Source organism: Medicago sativa, chromosome 3, assembly GCF_051527215.1.
Source record: "Medicago sativa cultivar Bolivia chromosome 3, Bolivia_mono, whole genome shotgun sequence".
NCBI classification, from domain to species: domain Eukaryota; kingdom Viridiplantae; phylum Streptophyta; class Magnoliopsida; order Fabales; family Fabaceae; genus Medicago; species Medicago sativa.
The window spans coordinates 77,324,339-77,348,328 of NC_140751.1; the positions used below are offsets into that span (position 1 = coordinate 77,324,339).

Sequence of the window (23,990 nt, forward strand, 5' to 3'; positions counted from 1 at the left end):
AAAGTGCTATCGTTAGGAATGGTTGATTTCTTTACCACATTTCAAAGTTGCTAAACTATTGTTAGGAAGCATTATTGGTACACCAAAAGATAGCTTACAATGCAGTGCCATTCCTCAGAGGAGATTAATGCAATCAAATGTCCATATATGTATATGATATGGCTTAATTGGTCCAAACTACATAGCATGAACTTGATAATTTGTAAATGTGAAGCCAGCTATATATGCCAATAACAGAATGTACAGAGGCACTATAATTTCTGTTATTCATATGGGTCCAGTCCATTTTGATCTTTTATAGGCCTAACTTTGCATTGATTCTGATGGATAGAACATATTCTTTCATATCTATGCACATGGCAAAAAAGAACCAAGTCAAACCTGTTTCATGTTTACAATACAAGTTAGCTACCAATACAAAGATCATCTTGTAAAAAAAGAACTATTTTTTTATGGCCAAAAAAAACACTATAAATATGTTTTATTGTATTTCAACTCATCTAACAACTATTAATAAGAGTTAAAGATGGTTATGACATGGTATCCTCTGTTCCCATCAAACTTTCATTTAAACTTATTATTTTACAGGTTTATCTCTCTTTTACATGATCAAATGATAGAATTTGATCAAAATTTCAAATTTGAATCATTGTTTAGATTTAAGGAGAATAATATATTTGATTTGATTCAAATTTGATGAATCTTAATTTAAATTTGATTTTTTTAGGATAATTCAAATTTGAATAAAAAATATAGTAATTCAGATTCATTTTATCATAATTTAGAGACAACGAACTATATAGTCTTGTACAAGAAAATCGGACAGCTAGGTACATGATGTCCGTTTGCACGCTAGTAATATATAATATACATGATAATAAATATTAAACTTGACTTTATATGAAATTAATCATAATTTTAATTTTGAATCAAATTTGATCTAATCTTAATTTATTTTTTTAACCAAATCTATTATACTCGCTACAACAATCTTAACAAATCCTAATTTAATTTTGAATTAAAAATATTGTAATTAACTTTAATTTTTGTCATAATAGAAAATCTTCATTCAAGAAAAGCGGACTGTGACACCATTTTCAATTAATGCCCAATATTCCATTGAGCGAAGGAAGTTTGACCTTTCAACCATTATCAAGACACCAAAACAAGAATCAAAGAGAAAGATCACAAGATGAAACTGAATTTCGTAAAAGAAATTGAAACGAACGAAGAATCTTGAAGTTGAATAACGAAGAAGTTGAACGCATGCAATGATATTACCAAACTAACGGACATGTGTAACCAACTTTCCCACCAAAAAACTACGATATTGTTTTCTTCCAAGCAAACAAGACCCGAGTTTGGGCTCCTTATACCAATTGTAAAGTGGAAATGTGATTCTCATTCACTATTGATACTACATGACCCTTATATAGCCATATTACACATACAAGTGATAGTTTCCACGCTTGCTTACACTCCAAGTAATCTCCTAATTATGACTAATCACTCGTCCAATCTAATAACAATGAACTTCAAATAGGTTAACCAACACTGTAAAATGACCATTCTGATCATAATTCATCCAATTTTCGCAAAAAGCAGTTCGAGAAAAAACACAACTTGACGATGCCATATCAATGATAAACAAAATAATTCAAATCTTTTGATAAAAAAGAAAAGCAGTTGTATTTAAATATGATAAACAAAATAAACTGTAATGATAGAATGAGTTGAAAAGAAAATTCTGTTATAACAGAGATATGGATCATAGTAAGTTTCCCAACATAAGATTATAATAACTTGGTGTCACCCACACCAAACCTTATTCCATGCCAGAGTTTAGATGTCAAATTTATCATCACTTAACATAGTTAACTATGACATCTTTGAAGGGGATTGATACCAGCCCCACTGCTCATCAGATATGTACCTAGTAACTTGCTTCACACTCAAGTAATTATCAAGTCCCCTGAATGGAAAAACAACAATAAAAATTCAGACTCTAATTCTCAGGTTTCTTATTAAATTCATTTTGTAGATTTTAGAAAACAAGGGTCATACCATTCTCCTAATTCGCGACCAAAACCACTACGTTTAATGCCTCCCCATGGAGCTCGAACGAAGCCTGTTTGAGCACAATTGATCCATACAATTCCAGATTGAAGAACCTGCAGAAAACAAATATAAAGTTCAAACCATTCAGTTAGTAATAATCGAATAATTTTGTTGTTTTTATATGAAAATATATCGGATTAGTCTCACCTTAGATAGGCGCTCGCATCTTTCTAAATCATTTGACATCACAGCAGACCCCAAGCCATAGCTGTGAAATATCAAGTTTGTGACTTTGATATCAATCCACAAGTCAAGAAAAAACTGGTTTAGAAGTGAAATTATGATCAGTTCATCAACTCACTGGGTGTCGTTGGCTAGATCAATAGCTTCTTCCTCAGTGCTAAATGTTTTCACAGAGAGTACAGGTCCAAAAACCTCTTCTCTCCAAATTTGCATCGAGGTAGTCACATCTGTTATGATGGTTGGTTCAACAAAGTATCCCTTCTTTAAATTCTGCCATCGAATTTGAAGACATATTATTTCTCGTGCAAAATGCAGAAAAACAGATACACATGCTCAAGGGTATATACTCATACCTCTGGTCGACATCCACCAGTTAAAATTGTTGCACCTTCACTCTTAGCCGTTGAGATAAAATTCAATACTTTCTTATACTGAGTCATATAACACAGATATTAGATATTCTATTGTATTTTTTTAAGTCAAATAATTCTGAATTCAATTTTAATGTTTTTAAATTGCAAACCCAGATAGAAAGCTAAATCATGTTTTTTTTGAAGAAGCTAAAGTAGCCCATTTAAATTGGGCAAAAGTTATTATGCATAAGGAGATCCTTATGCACCGTGCATAATTGCTTTCTACACTCAACATAATTGCTTTCTACACCCCAAGTGAAAAGAATTATTTGGGTCCACTATAAAATCTATTTATTTGTGGGCCTAATAAAGCCTCATATTATAATTTTTTTCTTAACAATTTATTTATGCAAAATAGCTTATTCGAAATAGTTTATTTATGCAAAACAACTTATTAGAATGATTTTTTAAAAACCGCTTATTCAAAACAACTTATTTATGCAAAACAACTTATTTATGCAAAACAGCTTATTCGAAACAACTTATTAGGATCACTTTTTTTAAAACCGCTTATTCAAAACAGCTTATTTATGCAAAACAGCTTATTTGTTCAAAACAGCTTATTCAAAACAGCTTATTTATACAAAACAGCTTATTCCGATTTCATTTTAAAAAACATCTTATTCAAAACAACTTATTTATGCAAAACAACATATTTATGCAAAACAACTTATTCAAAACAGCTTATTTATGCAAAACAGCTTATTCGAAACAACTTATTTATACAAAATAGCTTATTTGTGCAAAACAACTTATTCAAAACAACTTATTTATACAAAATAGCTTATTTGTGCAAAACAGCTTATTCAAAAGAGCTTATTTATACAAAACAACTTATTTCGATTTCATTTTAAAAAACAACTTATTCAAAACAACTTATTTATGCAAAACAACTTATTCAAAACAACTTATTTATGCAAAACAACTTATTTGAAACAACTTATTTATACAAAAGAGCTTATTTGTGCAAAACATCTTATTCAAAACAACTTATTTATACAAAACAGCTTATTCAAAACAACTTATTTATACAAAACAGCTTATTCCGATTAATTTTAAAAACCAACTTATTCAAAATAGCTTATTTATGCAAAACAGCTTATTCGAAACAACTTATTAGGATCACTTTTTTAAAAACCGCTTATTCAAAACAGCTTATTTATGCAAAACAGCTTATTTGTTCAAAACAGCTTATTCAAAACAGCTTATTTATACAAAACAGCTTATTCCGATTTCATTTTAAAAAACAACTTATTCAAAACAACTTATTTATGCAAAACAACATATTTATGCAAAACAACTTATTCAAAACAGCTTATTTATGCAAAACAGCTTATTCGAAACAACTTATTTATACAAAATAGCTTATTTGTGCAAAACAACTTATTCAAAACAACTTATTTATACAAAATAGCTTATTTGTGCAAAACAGCTTATTCAAAACAGCTTATTTATACAAAACAACTTATTCCGATTTCATTTTAAAAAACAACTTATTCAAAACAACTTATTTATGCAAAACAACATATTTATGCAAAACAACTTATTCAAAACAGCTTATTTATGCAAAACAGCTTATTCGAAACAACTTATTTATACAAAATAGCTTATTTGTGCAAAACAACTTATTCAAAACAACTTATTTATACAAAATAGCTTATTTGTGCAAAACAGCTTATTCAAAACAGCTTATTTATACAAAACAACTTGTTCCGATTTCATTTTTAAAAACAACTTATTCAAAACAACTTATTTATGCAAAACAACATATTTATGCAAAACAACTTATTCAAAACAGCTTATTTATGCAAAACAGCTTATTCGAAACAACTTATTTATACAAAAGAGCTTATTTGTGCAAAACAGCTTATTCTAAACAACTTATTTATACAAATCATCTTATTTGTGCAAAACAACTTATTTATACAAAACAGCTTATTCCAATTTCATTTTAAAAACAACTTATTCAAAACAACTTATTTATGCAAAACAACTTATTCAAAACAGTTTATTTATGCAAAACAGCTTATTCGAAACAACTTATTTATACAAAACAGCGTATTTGTGCAAAACAGCTTATTCAAAACAGCTTATTTATACAAAACTGCTTATTCGAAACAACTTATTTATACAAAATAGCTTATTTGTGCAAAACAGCTTATTCAAAACAACTTATTTATACAAAACAGCTTATTTGTGCAAAACAGCTATTTTGCACAAAATAAGCTATTTTGCACAAAATAAGCTATTTTGCACAAACAGCTTATTCGATTCCTAGGTCGCCGATCCCAAACGGAATTGCAGATCATCCCTATTCTTCTGAGGTATGTGTGTATTGTAATTCGTGACAAGTTTGCGTGATTGTGAATTTGTAGAGATTTCAATTTTGAATTGCGGAACGCTATGCGTGAAATCGTGTAGATTTATAATTATGAAGATGTGGTTACTGGTTGCAAATCTCACAAGGTTGTTGTTAAAGGAGAAAAAGCGGATCCATTGAAGGTTCTTGAAAGAGTTCAGAGGAAGAGTCATAGACAAGTTGAGCTTCTTTCTCCGATCCCAAAACCACCTTCAGAACAAGAGAAAAAAATTGAAGAGAAAGAGAAACCTAAGCTAGAGGAAGAAAAGAAAGCTGAAGAGGTTAATTAATTTTTTTTTTCTTTTTAAATTTATCTGAATCTGTGATGGATCATTTTTATCATTTTTATTTTATTATATGGTGCAGCCTAAGGTTATGATAGTGATTCTGAAAGTTCACATGTATTGTGAAGCTTGTTCACAAGAAATCAAGAGACGCATTAAGAAAATCAAAGGTATGTTACTGTGTTCTGTTTTGATTGAAATTCATATTTTCTTCACTTTTATTTCATTCACTTGTTTTGGTTCAATTCTCAGGTCCCATCCTTTCAGGAATTTGTCAACTGTTACTACCGATGATTTTGTGTTTGAATTCGAATCTTGCTATGATTTTCGATTTTGGTTACATATAGATGATGGGTTTGATTGGTTTGGTGATGAAGTTTGCTGGAGATTTTCAAGTTCCTTTGCATTCTTGATTTTTGGAAGAAAAAGGACGACGTTGATTGTGAAAGGACGACGTTGAAGAGGAGGAGAATTGGGAGTAATGAGTTGGAGGGATTAGGGATTGATTTGAATTTGGGAAAATTGATGATGGACTTGGTTTGAGAAATTGTCGAAATCAAATTGGGAATTTTTCTGAGAATTGTGATTCTGTTGCTAAGAATTCAAAGTTGGTGCCTGAATCTGATGGTTTTGAAAATGTTCTGTTATGGTTAGAAAATTCCATATGTTTTTTATTTTTGATTGTGATATGCACCATGTTGGATCAAAGAAAACCATTAAGTACATCTAATGGTTTTGGAGTACAACTCACATAAACCATTTCCACAGCAAAATGGTTTTGGAGTACAACTCACAGAAACCATACCCATAGCAAAACCATTAAACAATTAGTTTGGTTTCGTGTAGAACACTATCAAAACCATTAAACCACACTTATGGTTTCAGTAATAGTTTTTATTTAAAATCATTTGTCAATAATAATTTTCACTATTCTTTTATTTTATTTAGCATTTGACAATTATTTTTCTTTCACATACAAGTTTATTAAAACCATTAAAGCGCGATTATATTTAGACAAAGTCAGAAATTCGTTTTACAACGTAAGAAATAAAAGAGAGATGACGAGGCTTTACAAAAAAGTGGTTACTTATTGATTAATTCACATTAGGTTATAAGTGTGCACTATTAAGTGGTTACTTAATAATGATTTAAATGTTTATCACAATTTTTTTATTACAACACCATTTTCACTGGAATTGGGAAATGATCCGATGTGAAATCTGTTGGTATAAGCTGGAATTCAGATTTGATGAATTATTGAGAATGTTGTGATGAATTTTGTTGTTTATGATCAATCCGGTTCGGATCTGGTGTTAGCATTACTCACGGAAACCATTTTCACTGCAAAATGGTTTTGGAGTCTAACTCACGGAAACCATTTTCACTGCAAAATGGTTTTGGAGTACAACTCACGGAAACCATTTTCAGTGCAAAATGGTTTTGGAGTACAACTCACGGAAACCATTTCCACAGCAAAATGGTTTTGAAACCAACTCACAGAAACCATAGCCATAGCAAAACCATTAGACAATTATTTTGGTTTCTCATAGAAGACTATCAAAACCATTAAACCATAATTATGGTTTCAGTAATAATTTCAGTGTATAACATCTTAATCATTATTCAAAACCATCTAACAATAATAATTTCATTAAAAATCATTACACATTTATCTTGGTTTCACATACATGATTATCAAAACCATTAAACCATAATTATGGTTTCAGTAATAATTTCAGTGTATAACATGTTAAACAACGTTCCAGTAAAGAAATTCATAATTCATACTCATTTCTCTCTCTAACTCATAAAAAGCTTATTCAAAACAGCTTATTTTGTTCAAAATAGCTGTTTTACACAAACAAGCTGTTTTGTATAAATAAGTTGTTTTGAATAAGCTGTTTTGCACAAATAAGCTATTTTATATAAATAAGTTGTTTCGAATAAGCTGTTTTGTATAAATAAGCTGTTTTGAATAAGCTGTTTTGCACAAATAAGCTGTTTTGTATAAATAAGTTGTTTTGAATAAGCTGTTTTGCACAAATAAGCTATTTTGTATAAATAAGTTGCTTCGAATAAGCTGTTTTGCATAAATAAGCTGTTTTGAATAAGTTGTTTTGCATAAATATGTTGTTTTGCATATATAAGTTGTTTTGAATAAGTTGTTTTTTAAAATGAAATGGGAATAAGTTGTTTTGTATAAATAAGCTGTTTTGCACAAATAAGCTGTTTTGTATAAATAAGTTGTTTTGAATAAGCTGTTTTGCACAAATAAGCTGTTTTGTATAAATAAGTTGTTTTGAATAAGCTGTTTTGCACAAATAAGCTATTTTGTATAAATAAGTTGTTTCGAATAAGCTGTTTTGCATATATAAGTTGTTTGAATAAGTTGTTTTTTAAAATGAAATCGGAATAAGCTGTTTTGTATAAATAAGCTGTTTTGCACAAATAAGCTGTTTTGTATAAATAAGTTGTTTTGATTAAGCTGTTTTGCACAAATAAGCAATTTTGTATAAATAAGTTGTTTCGAATAAGCTGTTTTGCATAAATAAGCTGTTTTGAATAAGTTGTTTTTGCATAAATATGTTGTGTTGCATAAATAAGTTGTTTTGAATATGTTATTTTTTAAAATGAAATCGGAATAAGTTGTTTTGTATAAATAAGCTGTTTTGAATAAGCTGTTTTGCACAAATAAGTTGTTTTCTATAAATAAGTTGTTTTGAATAAGCTGTTTTGCACAAATAAGCTATTTTGTATAAATAAGTTTTTTCGAATAAGCTGTTTTGCCTAAATAAGCTGTTTTGAATAAGTTGTTTTGCATAAATATGTTGTTTTGCATAAATAAGTTGTTTTGAATAAGTTGTTTTTTAAAATGAAATCGGAATAAGTTGTTTTGTATAAATAAGCTGTTTTGAATAAGCTGTTTTGCACAAATAAGCTATTTTGTATAAATAAGTTGTTTTGAATAAGTTGTTTTGCACAAATAAGCTATTTTGTATAAATAAGTTGTTTCGAATAAGCTGTTTTGCATAAATAAGCTGTTTTGAATAAGTTGTTTTGCATAAATATGTTGTTTTGCATATATAAGTTGTTTTGAATAAGTTGTTTTTTAAAATAAAATCAGAATAAGTTGTTTTGTATAAATAAGCTGTTTTGTATAAATAAGTTGTTTTGAATAAGCTGTTTTGCACAAATAAGCTATTTTGTATAAATAAGTTGTTTCGAATAAGTTGTTTTGCATAAATAAGCTGTTTTGAATAAGTTGTTTTGCATAAATATGTTGTTTTGCATAAATAAGTTGTTTTTTAAAATGAAATCGGAATAAGTTGTTTTTTATAAATAAGTTGTTTTGAATAAGCTGTTTCGCACAAATAAGTTGTTTTGTATAAATAAGTTGTTTTGAATAAGCTGTTTTGCACAAATAAGCTATTTTGTGTAAATAAGTTGTTTCGAATAAGCTGTTTTGCATAAATAAGCTGTTTTGAATAAGTTGTTTTGCATAAATATGTTGTTTTGCATAAATAAGTTGTTTTGAATAAGTTATTTTTTAAAATGAAATCGGAATAAGTTGTTTTGTATAAATAAGCTGTTTTGAATAAGCTGTTTTGCACAAATAAGCTGTTTTGTATAAATAAGTTGTTTTGAATAAGCTGTTTTGCACAAATAAGCTATTTTGTATAAATAAGTTTTTTCGAATAAGCTGTTTTGCATAAATAAGCTGTTTTGAATAAGTTGTTTTGCATAAATATGTTGTTTTGCATATATAAGTTGTTTTGAATAAGTTGTTTTTTAAAATGAAATCGGAATAAGCTGTTTTGTATAAATAAGCTGTTTTGCACAAATAAGCTGTTTTGTATAAATAAGTTGTTTCGAATAAGCTGTTTTGCATAAATAAGCTGTTTTGAATAAGTTGTTTTGCATAAATAAGTTGTTTTGTATAAGTTGTTTTTTAAAATGAAATCGGAATAAGCTGTTTTGTATAAACAAGCTGTTTTGCACAAATAAGTTGTTTTGCATAAATAAGTTGTTCTGAATAAGCGGTTTTAAAAAAAGTGATCCTAATAAGTTGTTTCGAATAAGCTGTTTTGCATAAATAAGCTGTTTTGAATAAGTTGCTTTTTAAAATGAGATCGGAATAAGTTGTTTTGCATAAATAAGTTGTTTTGAATAAGCGGTTTTTAAAAAATCATTCTAATAAGTTGTTTTGCATAAATAAACTATTTCGAATAAACTATTTTGCATAAATAAATTGTTAAGAAAAAAATTATAATATGGGGCTTTAATTTAGTGGGCTTGATGGGAGGTTTTTTAAGTGGGCTTTGAAATTTGGGGCTCTATTGACACCTCTACTTATTAGAATTAAGCTTTCACTTGAGGTGTAGAAAGCAATTATGTTGGGTGTAAAAAGCAATTATGCACGGTGCATAAGGATCTTCTTATGCACCATAACCACACCCCTTAAATTGACATGAGAGAGAATCGAACAACTGCATAAAGTTGATTTTCCGGACTACGTAACAACTGCATGTTTTAAGCAAACTAAAAGTCACTGACTAAAACCCTCTTTTTGCAAGTAGAAATGTCTTGAATCGCGAATAAAGTTTTAAACTAAAGCAGTTGATTTCCCGGATTATGTATCAACGGCAAATAATGTCTTCAACCTAAAATTACGTCTAAAGCCACAAAAGTGATAAGCAGCAAAGAGCAAACATACCTGTGCTTCACTGACAATAGGGCCTAGCCTGCAACCTTCTTCCAAGGGGTCTGAAATTTTGATGTTTTTGGCCCATTTCACAAGTCTATTCACAAATTCTATGGCTATACTTTCCTGAAACCATAAAAGTGTTTTACTTGATCAATTTTTTATCCAAAGCCAACGGAATCGCTAGGAGGTTTTCTGACAAAACTCTACCACAATGTAAGGAAATCTAACACTCCCATTTATGCTGAAAAAATTAGAAAAGTGAGCTACAAATGCATATTCATGAGCATAAACATGTATTATTGATGGAATGGAGAATTTTAGCGTGTCTGTTAAACTTACATGCACAATAAGGCGAGATGTTGCACTGCATATCTGACCATTAGTATAGAAGCAGCCATAGATGGTCCATTCAGCAACTGTTTAATGATGGAAAACAGATCAATAAAACATCAACCCTATATGGGAAAATGTTTTCGTTCATGCAATAGGTTTTGGATACCAAAAATTTACTCAACTATAATGTATGATGGGAAATGTGATTCCACAATGCATGAAATTAAAATATGGTCTGTCTATAAAATGTGATGCCAAAATGCAAACGATAAGTGATTCCACAAACTAGACATATTTGAGAAGGCAAACCAACCCTTATCAAGGTCAACATCCTCAAAAACAACTATTGGGCTCTTTCCACCAAGCTCTAGAAAAACAGGCTGCAAACAAGAAAACACAAATTTGTGTTGTGAATTCGGTCACTTGTTCAAAATCAACAAGACAACATGCGAAACAAATAACAATGGCAATAATCTTGTTTAAAAAGAATTTGTAGATATTTATGCTTAAAAATACCTTGATTAGTTGTGCTGCAGCTGTCATAATCTTGCTCCCAGTTGCAGAGCTACCAGTAAAGGAAATCTATCAAATAGCGAGCACAATAGTACAAAATTTTAGCAAACTCAAAAGATGGAAATATAACAACACTTGCAACATTATCTAGCTCCTTATAGTTTTGATTCCACTAATGATAAAAATAATTTGAAATTTCGAACCATATCTACATCAGGATGAGATGCCAAAGAAGCGCCAGCTTCATGGCCTAATCCAGTGACAATATTTAAGACACCGGGAGGAAGGCCAACTTCTCTGCATATTTCGCCTAACTCCAAACAAGTCCTAAATTTGTAAACAAAAAGAAAAACATGATAAATCAGCTTAACAAATAATCAAGTTTGTAATAGTTGATGAAAACATACACAGATGCCAATTCAGACGGCTTCAATATTGCAGCACAGCCAGCAGCCAGAGCTGGAGCAATTTTCCTTGCCGCCATTGAGAGAGGATAGTTCCTAAAATATTAACACAATTACTGAGAAGGAATTCAAAAGCTAATAAGATGAAGAAAAAACAGATATCATACCATGGAGTAATTAATGCAACAACACCAATAGGCTCCTTGAGAACATAGCTTTTGAAGGTATCCATAGGAAGAGATATAGGAGCATTTTGCTTTGCATCCAACCCTTCAGCAAGTCCAGCATAGTACTCAAAACAACCAATAACACCGCCCTAGATAATCATCAAACCACAACAGGTCCCAAGTAAGCAAAAAAAGGAACATGTTTTTTCAATGACAGATATTCAGATGCTACTAATTACCATGTCCCCCAGTGCTTCATCCAGTGGTTTTCCACAATCAATTGATTCAAGTTTGCCTAGTTCATTCTTTTTCTCAGTTATCTGTGAGAAAGGAAAAGAAAAAGGATAACTGGTCAGGTTTCAAGACAAGCACAACTAGATCAGTCAAATAGTAAAATTTAAGTAGTCATGTTAAGGAGTGAATCACCAATTTAGTCCTAAAATTGTAGGCATCCCATAATTTGGTCACATAAATAAACGAAATCCTAATATGATTTCAGAAATTTAAAATCATCGATCACATGAGTCTTTTGGTTAGTCAATATAATCGCTTAAATTTTCTCCAAAGAACTAATGTGGTTCAGGATTTTCAATTTCATGGATTATTTTGGAATTTTATAAATTTCAAGACCAAATTGTCTAAGCTACAATTTCAAAAACTAAGGTCATGTTTCTTTAAATAAATAATTTAATTTGTAGCTTAATTTGAGAGGTGGCATGAGGAGACATTGAGTTTCCATCTTTCGATTAGGAAGATGGCAGTGTTGTTTTGATAGGGTAGAGCTGATGGTTGAATTGATAGGTACTGATCCGAAGGAGGCTGACTATAAGGTGGACCTCACAAACGGTGCTCATGCACGGTTAAGCTACTTGGTGAGAGTTCGTACGCCGTGTGCAGGTTGCAGGTCTAGCACTCTAGCTGAGCAGGCTGGTGATATAGAGGAGTTGCAACTAAACCGAGATTACGCTCCCTGACTACATTTGTTGTATTTGGTGGCCATCAAGCTCTTTACTTACAAGAGCTCCCATTATCTTGATCTTGCATCGGGGTACATTGTCTGGTTCTATACGGTTTCTCACCCGCAGTTACTCCCACCTATCGAGGGGGTTCTGGCACCAGCCCTTAATGAGGAGGTCATTATTGAGCAGCATCATGCTAGAGACCATCCCTCCACACTGAGTATCATACGAGACTGTCTCAACATGGAGAATGAGGTGTTGCGTTATTGTCAGACAGTCGATGACTTTCGTGGTGTCCTAACGAGGATGAGGGATGCAATGATCCCACCCACTACGCATCAGATAGGCAGAAGGAGGCGGAAGCCCTGGGGAATTAGTGTAATGTTTAGTTCTTTTTTATATTTGGTTGTAAATAATAAATTTGTTTTGGATTTTGTTGGATTTGTAGTTGATTTAATATAACTGTCACTTAAACAATTTTTGTATGAATGAATATCTTTTCTGGTAATTTGTGTTTGATTTTATGAATGAATGAATGAGTATTAATGAATAAGGTAGGGGAAGCAACATAAAAGTTATGGATTATGCCAAACTGTGTATTTTGGTATTTGTAACAGAGCGCAACGGCAGTTAACTACCGTTGATTTTACGTGGTTAAGGTTGCATTGACAGTTTTTGTGGTCCATGACGCACAACAACTAGTATAAATAGACGTTTTTGGTTCATTTGTTGTAAAACACAACAAAGAACTATGATATGGTGAATCTGAACACCAATCGTTTGTATTGAACTTAATCGTGTTTAAAACAACCTCTTGGAACACCTTAACTTTCATCTTTACTCATCTTATATCATTTATATTTGTATCTATATCATTTCGTTTCATTTGTTTGTAGGCTGGTGTGTGGATGTTTAGAGGGAGAAAAGTTGTTGCTTTTTTTTTTTTTTAAGAAGTGTGGGAGTGGAAGTTTCTGTCTTGAAATAAGACCACAACAACACTTAAATGCAGCTGGTCGAACGACAGTTAACTATTAAGAGTATTAAGGTAACTGTGGGGTGGTTAGAAGAAAAAACATAAGCTGAAGAGTAATTTTCTAATCACATTCAAGCTTATAACCTAGTTGTTTTACAGGATCGATTTTTATATAGAGAAATGATATTTTAACAACCATTTTTAAACAACTTTTGTGACAACTTTCTCTCTCATACTCACATTATACTTTTATTCTCTCTCTATTGTTATTGTCCAATAAGAAGAGAGAAAAAAAGGTTGTCATTAAAGTTGTTTGATTTTGGTTGTCAAAATATCACTCCTCTTTTATATATGAAGTTTTTTAAGGAAACTTTATATGAATTTTTTTTGACAGACTTCTTATGAATTTAAGTAGTGCTTTTTTTTTTTTTTTTACTTGATCAAACATTAAAAAGTAGTGCTTTTTTTTCTTCCTGTCATTATTTGAATGATATTTGTAGTCCATGACGTCTCTTTTACTTCTCTTTTTTATTTTTCATGTAACCAAAAAGAAAAATTATTATCAACTTCGGTTGGATTTTTTTTTTTTACAAATTTATTCTTAACAATATTTTTTCTTGAATTTTATTTAAATTTAATAACATACAATATATAAATCTAAAATACACGAATTAAAATGAATAAAACAAATATTATGCAATATAAATCATGCTTGTCTTTTCGTTTGTTCATATTATGGCAATGTTTTTTATTATTATATTTATTTTCTAAATTTTTTTTTTTTTTTACTTTCATACATATATAATCAATATGCTTTCAACTTTCTTACCAAAAAAAAATATTAGTTTATTTTTTGTAAAATATAACTTTTTTTTCCCTTACAATTTTTAGTGAAATAGGTCACATTTGTCGGGGCCTTATTCCTATGTTCTCTTAAGACTTCACATTATGTTGGGCGGGCGCTATCAAAAGGTAAAATATAGTTAAATTATTTTTGTATAAGTTATAAGTGTGGAAATAATGTCAATCAAGGGAAATTATTTCTTCAATTGAAACTTAACTGATTGGTTAATTTGTACGTTTAATTACCATAAAGTTAATGGTATAAAACGTAACAACCAAAGATGACTAATTCCTTTGTTTTAATTGACATTATTATTACAATAATGCTATTGATTGTAAAGACTTGGCTGCAACGGGATTAACATACTGAATTATATATACGAGTGGCCATGTCCAGCAAAGGGGGATAAGAAATTACTACTCTTCCTTGTTCTTCTATAATTCTGAGCATTTGTGAAGCTCCAACGTGTTGGCCTCGAGTGCACGAGTTCAAACACGTAGTTGTGTAAACCTTGGGGAGCAAAACCGGATATTGGGTTGCACCGGAGGTCCACCGGAAATTTGCTTTCAGGGCAGTGATTTTTGTCACGGCACAACAACTCTCTTCTATCTTTCCTAACTCTCTCAATTCTATTTCCTCTTAATATTTCCAACAATCTGAAAGCAAATTTATTTATTTAATTATATTTGGAAATATTAACTTTGTGATTTTTCTATGTATCATGTTGGTTCGAATTGCATGGAAAGGATCACTCGAACCTTCATCAAATGGATGGTAAAGAACATTGCGGGTGAGAGTTCAAATGATCGTCGTATGATTTGAGGTAAAAAGACGAGTTTCGAGTTCAAGTAAGCCTTAAACTCAAGGATCTTTATGTATATAAATGTTGAATCTAAAATTATGATATTTTTTATGTCCATGACTGAAAGAATTGTTGAAAAAACTTTCATATGAAAAATTCTACGATGGTGGTATAGATTATAAGTTAATATCTTCATATGAAAGCTTATATGGTGATAATGATTCCTATATTTGAGATTGATAAGCTACACATAGTTATGTTTATGATTCAAAATCTCTAAAACTACTTTTTGGATTGATATAAAAAGTACGAGGGGAAATTTTACTCTCTTTTTTATAGGAAAATTTCATTTCAAGTTTTAGAACTTTGCATTGATATTTATGTGCCTCTAAATATGATTAAATATTGTAAAGTTAACTAGTGTGATATCTTCCCCTTGCTAGTCTTTACTGCAACCGTAATTTATGGTTACTTATGGAATTACAATAAGGCTAAGTAATGATAATTCTCATATGACTATATACTTGTTCTTCTTAACGTATAGGTTATAACTTATACATTATTTCAACGTTAATATGTTTTTAAGACAACAAATAAGTGTAGAGTAAAAGACCTTTTATTGTCTAGACTACATGGTAATTATAGATGTGGTGTTGGCTATGCACAATATCTTGTGAATTTTGGCGTGACTTGAGTATGAAATTCTGAAGCAACTTAACTTTATTGTATAATAACATGCTAGAAACTTTTGGAGTTGTTTTATTGTTGATGAATTTATATAGTTATTTATGTTTAACTTTATTTTACATGCATGTTGGGGGAAAGACCTATCAAAAAAAAAAAAAATAGAAAAGTTATTCTCTTAACCTAAATTACTTAAATGTGGGGGTTATGAGAAGAAGAACAAAAACAATTTTGTGAATGATGTTTATTCTACTTTTACTCTTGTTATTTTTGCAAAGTTTTGAAACAAGGGAAATTGTAGAAGGATTAGAAGAAGGAAAAATTAAATCTTGTGAACATAGAATGTATAATTTTCCTCATTTAGTAGGAGTTGAAGATGTTGATAAATTATGAATAAAATGCTATGCTTAAGATAATTTCATTATCCATGAGTAAGTTTGGGTTAACCAAATTTTTTTATAAGGAACGGGCTAACCAATGCTATTTTATTATGGGTTAATTATGTTTTTGGTCCCTACAAAATTGCGACCTTTTAAGTTTAGTCCTTACTTAATTTTAATAGCATTTTTAATCCCTACAAAAAATTTCTGCACTCAATATTAGTCCTTACTCAATCCATATTTGTTTAATTTATGCTTAAACTCTTAAGTTTTTCAACAATTTTTTACAGGCGTGTTAAGAACGTTATTAAAAGGTCCTCCGAAAAAAATATCGCAAAAATTTGATTTCTACGTCCATATTTTTGTTACTTATATCTTAAACTTTTGTCGTTTTAAAAAATTCATATTTAATTTATTTCATGTTAAAAAATTATAGATTTTAGTAAATGAACCTTTCATAGTGTTCTAAACTTGTATAAAAAGAATCGTTAAAAAATTTAAGAGTTTAAGGATAATTAAACAAAATTTATTTTAGCAGGGACTAAAATTATAAGTAAATTTTTTTTTAGGGATTAAAAAGCTATTAAAATTAAGTAAGGACTAAACTTAGAAGGTCGCCATTTTATAGGGACCAAAAACATATTTAACCCTTTTATTATTATCTAAAATAAAAGTAAGGCATTAGAAGTGAACTAAATTCCATAGTAAATATGGTTTAAAATTAGTGAATATGCCTTAAAGTAGCAATCTCATGAATACCAAGTGAAATTTTAAAAAATAGTCTCTCAACTCATGTGTGAGATAATTGATTGTGTTATGGATTTTATGACTTATATTATACATGATATTGCATGTGGTAAAATGAATAGATGAAGTGTGTGAATTCATAATTTCAATGGTGATCATTTAAATGATCAATTATTTTTCCTAATCTATTCAAATTATGTTGTTGTTTGGATATCATGTTCTTCTAATAGTTAATCTTAGAAGGATTGAATAGTGTAAATTGGATCTCAAATAAAGATGAGGTAGGTTCCATTATGAAGTACTTATTTATTTCATGATGATATGATATCTTTTGGAAATAAATAAGCAAACTATATATAGTCAAATTTACCAATGGAATCAATTTTCTCAGCTCTTGAATTTTCAGGTCAAGAAGCATAATAGTTGAAAGACTCGGTGTGAATGAGATACCTTTGTTGAGGAGATCCACACCTTCTAAATATTTTGTGATCGCAAGCTATAAGCTATGTGACTAATAATAGTGTCTATGAGACACGACGCAAATCCTTTTGTGAAATGAATTAAAAATAATGTTATCTCACTATATGAGAAGTGAGAAAAGAGAGAAAAAAAAAATAAGATCCTTATGTGAAAGAATTACCCAGGAAAGTTGTTCTGGATACGTCGAGGGGGATGAATTTAAAGCCTCGAGTGGAGGAAAATATGGTGGATATCCACTTCGTGGTCAAACGAAGCCATATGAATACTCCTATATGCACTACATTTTTCATCCCTATGGCGTGTGGTAGTGCTTAATGTGAGGTTGAGTTTTTAGCTCTTAAATGAGTTCATAGCCCTAATTTTTGGGTGGTCCTTATGAGACGGACTTGATGGACTCGCCTCTTGTTAAATTTGAGGTTGAACATTTTTATTTTATGTTCTTAATAAATTCATAGCCTTTTATGGTGGTGCTTTTGAGACGCACTTGATGAATTTACCTACTTGAGTGTGAAGGCTTAGACCACCTTCTATGAAAGACTTGGGCAATCTTTCTAGAGCACTCATGAGCGACCCAAGGTGATAAAGGTCTTAAATATTGATGGAAATAATTATCGCGGAGCTATCACAATTTTAAAGGTAAAAGTGCGTGTTGTGGGGGTCTCATCTAAAATCTATTAAGTTCAAGAGTAATTTCACTTTATAGATTTATGGTGTTGCCTCACTTCACTACGTGTTAATTCAATCCTTGTGACATTAACACTTAAGCATGATAAAATCTTTCCTTGCCCAGAATTTGTCTCTCTCTCTTAACCATACTTTGCTAGATTTGTAGCTTCTTTTCCTTGCTTGCCATTAGTGGGGGATTGTGGAAATAATGTCAATCAAGGGAAATTATTTCTTCAATTGAAACTTAACTGATTGGTTAATTTGTACGTTTAATTACCATAAAGTTAATGGTATAAAACGTAACAACCAAAGATGACTAATTCCTTTGTTTTAATTGACATTATTATTACAATAATGCTATTGATTGTAAAGACTTGGCTGCAACGGGATTAACATACTGAATTATATATACGAGTGGCCATGTCCAGCAAAGGGGATAAGAAATTACTACTCTTCCTTGTTCTTCTATAATTCTGAGCATTGTTTGTGAAGCTCCAACGTGTTGGCCTCGAGTGCACGAGTTCAAACACGTAGTTGTGTAAACCTTGGGGAGCAAAACCGGATATTGGGTTGCACCGGAGGTCCACCGGAAATTTGCTTTCAGGGCAGTGATTTTTGTCACGGCACAACAACTCTCTTCTATCTTTCCTAACTTTCTCAATTCTATTTCCTCTTAATATTTCCGACAATAAGTTGTTTTTATTAGCTATGTTGGAAGATTTATGAAAATATGTTGAAAACAGCTTATTTGTTTTCATAAGTTCCTAACAGTCTCACAAGTGATTTTAGTACTAGTAGATAAGTTCAATTCAATTCAAAGGAACCATAAATTGGTTTTACACTTAAAAATAGAATAAAGTTTATTAGTCCCTTTAATCCATCAAGAACAAAAATAGTAAAGAGATGTTAGAACCTTTGCAGCAATTGCTCGAAGATATCCAGCACGAAGAGAACCAGAAGCAGTAGACCAATCTCTACCTTTGTTTCTGGAAATGGCTCTTTTAGCAGCATCAACAGCAAGGTCAACATCTTCCTTAGTAGCAGCTGGTATATCCCCTGCATTTGTGTCAACCATTCACATAATACCACAACTTAGAAGTAGTTATAAATATTATCATATCATATACTTGATAAAAAAACCAGAAACATTAAGGTACGTACCTATGATATTTTCAGTGGAGGGATTGATTATTGGAATCCTTTTGTTGAGTATAGGAGCTTTCCACTCTCCATCTATGAATAATTGTCTACTTGCTACTGTTGTCGCCATTTTCTCCTCTCTGTCACGCACTCTTAGCTTGTGTATATGTTTCTTTATTTATTCAAGGATTGGATCAACAATGATCCACGCTATAATCATAATATTAAATAGAAGATTTCTAATTTTTCTATATGGCACAACACGCTCGGCACACAAAATATTGCACAACACGTGATTTTGTATGTTAATATGATGTGTTAGCTTATAATCATTTTTTAAGGACAATGCTATTTGTTCCAAGAAAGTTGTTCACAACCGCATCACGACAGTGTAAAGTAAGCGCAGCATAAATAATTAACTTTGTATCCTATCCATCGATGTATTGCAGTAAGGGAAATGCTAACAAATGTATGTAGAGTATTTGATAAGAAGTTTAAAGTATAATTTTTTTTGAATTTCTATATTCAACACATTGAAACATCAAAAGGTAACTTTAAAGTTACTTCGATTATTATTAGGTTATATTATCTCTGTAACAACTTCTAGTATTATTAGGTTATATTATCTTGTAACATTATCTTGTAACAACTTTTATTATTATTAGGTTATATTATCTTGTAACAACTTTTGTTATTCCCCTGGAAAAAAAAAAAACTTTTGTTATTAGGTTATCCATCACTCTTATTTGTTATTTCCCGTAAAAACCACTCTTCCAATCCTATTGCCTCTTTGTTGCCGCCAACCGCTGCTTGAGACTTCCTGTAGTGTGGACCGTGAGTAATCCATTATTATATTGTCTATGTTGTGTTGTCATCGATTACATCATTATTGTTTCGTTACTTTATTATCCTTATTTGTGTTATTTACCAGTATTTGAAGGGAGGTGAGTGTATTTTCCCTTTAAAACTAAAAAGTCCCCCGTTCATTTAAAAAAGGGTAGGTTTTTTCTTTTTTGATAAGAAAAAGGGTAGGTTCTTCAAAATCTAAACCAACAAACTCACGGAAAATATATAGTCCTTCCTTTCTCTTTCCCAGTAACACAAATTAAATAGCATATATATATCGATCCTTTCCCTGATTAAGCTTCTTTCCTCCCATGACACCATAGCTCCAACTCAGCCGCACATGCATCACCCTCACGCCCCCATCGGCTGTGTTGTATTTCCTCGTCTTTTAATTTGACGGGCAGATGCAAGTCGTGGCCGGGCAGACACACGTCGTCCGCAACTTAGACGAGTCGGTTATAAACACCATCCTCGTTTCCATCTACACGGCTCAATATGCAAGAATCTACGAGTGAGTGTATCATTTGTTTAGATGAATTTGAAGACAATGATCGCCTTGGTACCCTCTCTCTTTGTTCTTACACTTTTCATCTCGATTGCATTGAGGCTTGGCTTCGTAAAAACCCTAATTGTTCTTACACCATCTAGTTGGAATGTTGACTAATGAGGAAGGGGAAATTAGAAAGTGTAAGTTTGTGGAGTTGTATAGATTATTTAAGTGTAAAGATTCAATGATATTTCAAAGATCAAGATCAAAATGACAAAATGGTTGAAAGAGGGAGACATGAATTCAAAATATTTTCATAATTGTGTGAAGGCAAGGTCAAGTCGGATTGTCTTAAAGCGCTCAAAGTGGGGAGAGTTTGGGTGGATTCGCCTATTGAGGTCAGGCGAACGATAGTCAAATATTTCAAGAATCAAGTGGAAGATATCCCATGGGCGCGGCCAACCTTGGATGGAGTTCAATTTACGTCTATTTCCATTGATGATAATAAATCTTTGTTAGCTCCTTTCTTGTTGGAGGAGATTGAAACAATGGTGAAGAATAGTGAAGGTCATAAAATTCTGGGTTCGGATGGCTTTAATTTTCCTTTTTCAAGGAGTTTTGGTACATTATATATGAAGCATAAGATTCGTATTATGTTTGATCAATTCCATGCCAATAAGATAATACCAAAGGGTTTTTTTTTATCATTCTTTGTTATGTTAATTCCCAAGGTTAATGCTCATTTATTGTTGAAGGATTATCGGCCCATTTCTTTATGGGGGAGTTTATATACATCGCTCTCTAAAGTTTGGCATCATGATTATCCAATATTATGAACTCAATTATCTCTATGTCACAATCGGCTATCTTGAAAGGAAGACACTTGATGGATGAAGTGTTTGTGAATTAAGTTGTTGATTTTGCTAAGCGATCGAAGTGAGAATGTTTGATTTTCAAAGTAGATTTTGAGAAAGTCTAAAATTCCATTGATTGGGGATTTTTAGAGTATATGATGAGAAAGGTAGGGTTGTGTGAGAAGTGAGTGACTTGGATGAGGGCGTGTATTTTTGGAGGTAATATGTCACTTTTTTAAATGGAAGTCCCGGTGTGGAGATTAGTGTTCAAAGGCGTCTAACGCAAGGGGATCCGTTGGCACCATTTTTGAGGCCAAAGGTTTTAATGGCATAATGTGGTTGAAATGAACTTGTTCAAAGGCTTTGAGATAAAAAGTGGAGGCACATTAATATCACATCTTCAATATGTGTATTATGCTCTTTGTATTGGGAAAACGACAACTCAAAATCTTTGGACTTTAAAGGCTTTGTTGAGAGGAATTTAAATAGTGTCGGGACTTAAATTAAGTTTCAATAAGAGTTCCTTGATTGGTGTTAATGTTTCAACGGTGTTTATGGCAATGGCATGTGGATTCTAGAATTGTATGCAAGGTTTTTTATCGTTTAAGTTTATGGGAGCTAACTCAAGTAAGGTTGCTACTTGGGTACCAATGTTGGCACAATTGAGGAATAGATTAATTTCTTGGGGAAACAAATATGTGAGTTTAGGAGGTCGGAAATTCTTGGGGAAACAATGTTGGCACAATTCGGTGTTGAATTCGATCCCAATTTTTTACTTATCTTTTTTAAAAGTTCCTAAGAAGATCCTAAAGATGATTGTTCGTATTCAAATGGAATTTCTTTGGGGAGGTGCGAGAGGGAGCCGAAGAATATGTTGGGTGAATTGGAATAAGGTGTGCCAACCTAAAAGTAAAGGAGGTTTAGGTGTAAAAGATTTGAGGGTGTTTAATTTGTGTCCCTTAGCAAAGTGGAGATGGCAGTTGATTCAAGATGAGCAACTTTTGTGGAAAAGAGGTGCTAGTTAATAAGCATAGGTGTGTAGTGGTGGGAGATTAGGGTCGGTGGTAGGATGGGTGTTAGTTGGTAATGGTATGAATACTAGTTTTAGGAGGGATATTTGGGTCGGAAATTGATCGCTTTGCGATTCATTCCCTTGCCTCTTCTCTATTTCCAAGCAAAAAGAGGCTTGTGTGAGGGATCTATGGGAGATGACGGGGGTGTGATGACGGGGGGTGTGATGACTTGGTCGCTAACATGGCCGAGAACCCCTTTCACTTGGGAAGTTGGGTTAATAGAGGAGTTGTTAAGAGGGTGGTATTTTTTTTGTTAGATCATCCTACAAGGTGTTAGAGGAGGGGTTTCTCCTTGATGGTGAGTTGGGTAGGATGGAGAAAGGGGTGTTTGAGTACCTTTGGAAGAGTATCACGCCTTCCAAAGTGGTGGCGTTTTTTTGGACCCTTCTCCTTGATTGAATTCCAACGAGGGATAACTTTGTAATTCAAAATGCCTTACATCCGGGAAGTGAAATAAAATCAAACCAAGTTAAAAAAATGCCTTTTAGCATGCATGCTTAATTCTTCTACTAAATTTTAACGTTCAAACCTCAATTAAGATTACTACATTTTTTTTTATCCTTGTAGGTTTTTTCAAGTCGAAATTTTTTTTATTCTTAGGTTTTCTTTCACTAGATTTTTTTTTAGGGAAGATTTTATTTTTTATTTTTGTAGGTTTTCTTCCATTCGATAATCATATTTGAGGTGTATTGAACATTAAATATATCACCTCTCTAAAACGAGATTTAAATATTGATTCACTATATTATTGAAGTTTAACTCCACTAAACTTCCCGTTAGTTATTAAATTTTATATGAATTTTTTTTTAACTGATAGATAATTTGATCATATCAATTTGGAGATTTGATGACAATATTTCTATACAAAAACTTAATGATTATTAGTTTTGGATATTTTAAATATAATTATTTATTTTATTTGTCAAAAAAAATATAATTATTTATTTGAAAAAAATATAGAACACCAAATCTAATTTTCTAATTAAATGTAGTAATAAAATTTATATTCATATTTATTTGTGATAAGTCTACCAGAATCAAATTGTTTGTATAAAATAAAATAAATTGTTCTTCACAAAATTTCTAAAGAAAGTGTGACATATTATTGATCAAGATCGAATTTTGTATTTGATGGGATCTCGTTGAGTATTTTTTTAACAGCTCAAATCTTTTATAAGATTGAATCCAAAAATCTTACAGTCCCCGTTCCTATAAAAAAAGGGTTGGTTCTTTTCTTTTTTGACTCAAATTATAGTCTCTCTCTCTCTCTCTCTCTCTCTCTCTCTCTCTCTCTCTCTCTCTCTCTCTCTCTCTCTCTAAGTAACACAACCTACATAATGCGATCTTTTCCCTATTCTTCTTCCCCTCCCATGACGACCACAGCTCCAACTCAGCCACACATGCATCACTATCACCATCACTCCCTATTTTCTTTACACTTCTTCCCCATCATAATATTGTGTCTGCTGTTTCTCGTACTACTTATCCATTTGATTCTAACTCGCCTTCAAACTACTTATCCATTGGATTCTAACTCGCCTTCAAACAATGCTGATAAGGCACGAAGATACGAATA

At 31.4% G+C, this 23,990-nt stretch overlaps 1 protein-coding gene and 1 long non-coding RNA gene across 2 annotated transcripts; one reads left to right on the forward strand and one right to left on the reverse strand.

Moving 5' to 3' along the window:
• Window positions 1-1,641: 1,641 nt before the first annotated feature.
• On the reverse strand, window positions 1,642-19,305 carry LOC146940407 (aminoaldehyde dehydrogenase 1, peroxisomal-like). The gene is made up of 15 exons (XM_085754108.1): window positions 19,176-19,305; window positions 18,928-19,070; window positions 11,719-11,799; window positions 11,480-11,628; window positions 11,316-11,408; window positions 11,112-11,235; window positions 10,912-10,977; window positions 10,709-10,775; window positions 10,402-10,478; window positions 10,072-10,185; window positions 2,655-2,732; window positions 2,420-2,571; window positions 2,266-2,326; window positions 2,065-2,171; window positions 1,642-1,972 (listed from the first exon to the last, which is right to left on the reverse strand). Exons 1-15 carry the CDS (start codon window positions 19,282-19,284, stop codon window positions 1,879-1,881), a joined length of 1,515 nt encoding a protein of 504 aa, XP_085610234.1. The 5' UTR covers window positions 19,285-19,305; the 3' UTR covers window positions 1,642-1,878.
• LOC146940408 (uncharacterized) lies at window positions 4,388-6,295 on the forward strand. The gene is made up of 2 exons (XR_015031999.1): window positions 4,388-5,354; window positions 5,440-6,295. It is a non-coding gene; the product is annotated as an uncharacterized LOC146940408 (long non-coding RNA).
• Window positions 19,306-23,990: the final 4,685 nt, after the last annotated feature.

Bases quoted from the DNA above. Each gene is read 5' to 3' on its own strand.
- LOC146940407 (XM_085754108.1), bottom strand. From the start codon at position 19,284: ATGGCGACAACAGTAGCAAGTAGACAATTATTCATAGATGGAGAGTGG. The intron at 10,776-10,911 runs GTATTTTTAAGC...TCTTGTTTGCAG, and splicing joins CTGCAGCACAACTAATCAAG to CCTGTTTTTCTAGAGCTTGG. The intron at 2,572-2,654 runs GTATGAGTATAT...ATTCGATGGCAG, and splicing joins CTGGTGGATGTCGACCAGAG to AATTTAAAGAAGGGATACTT.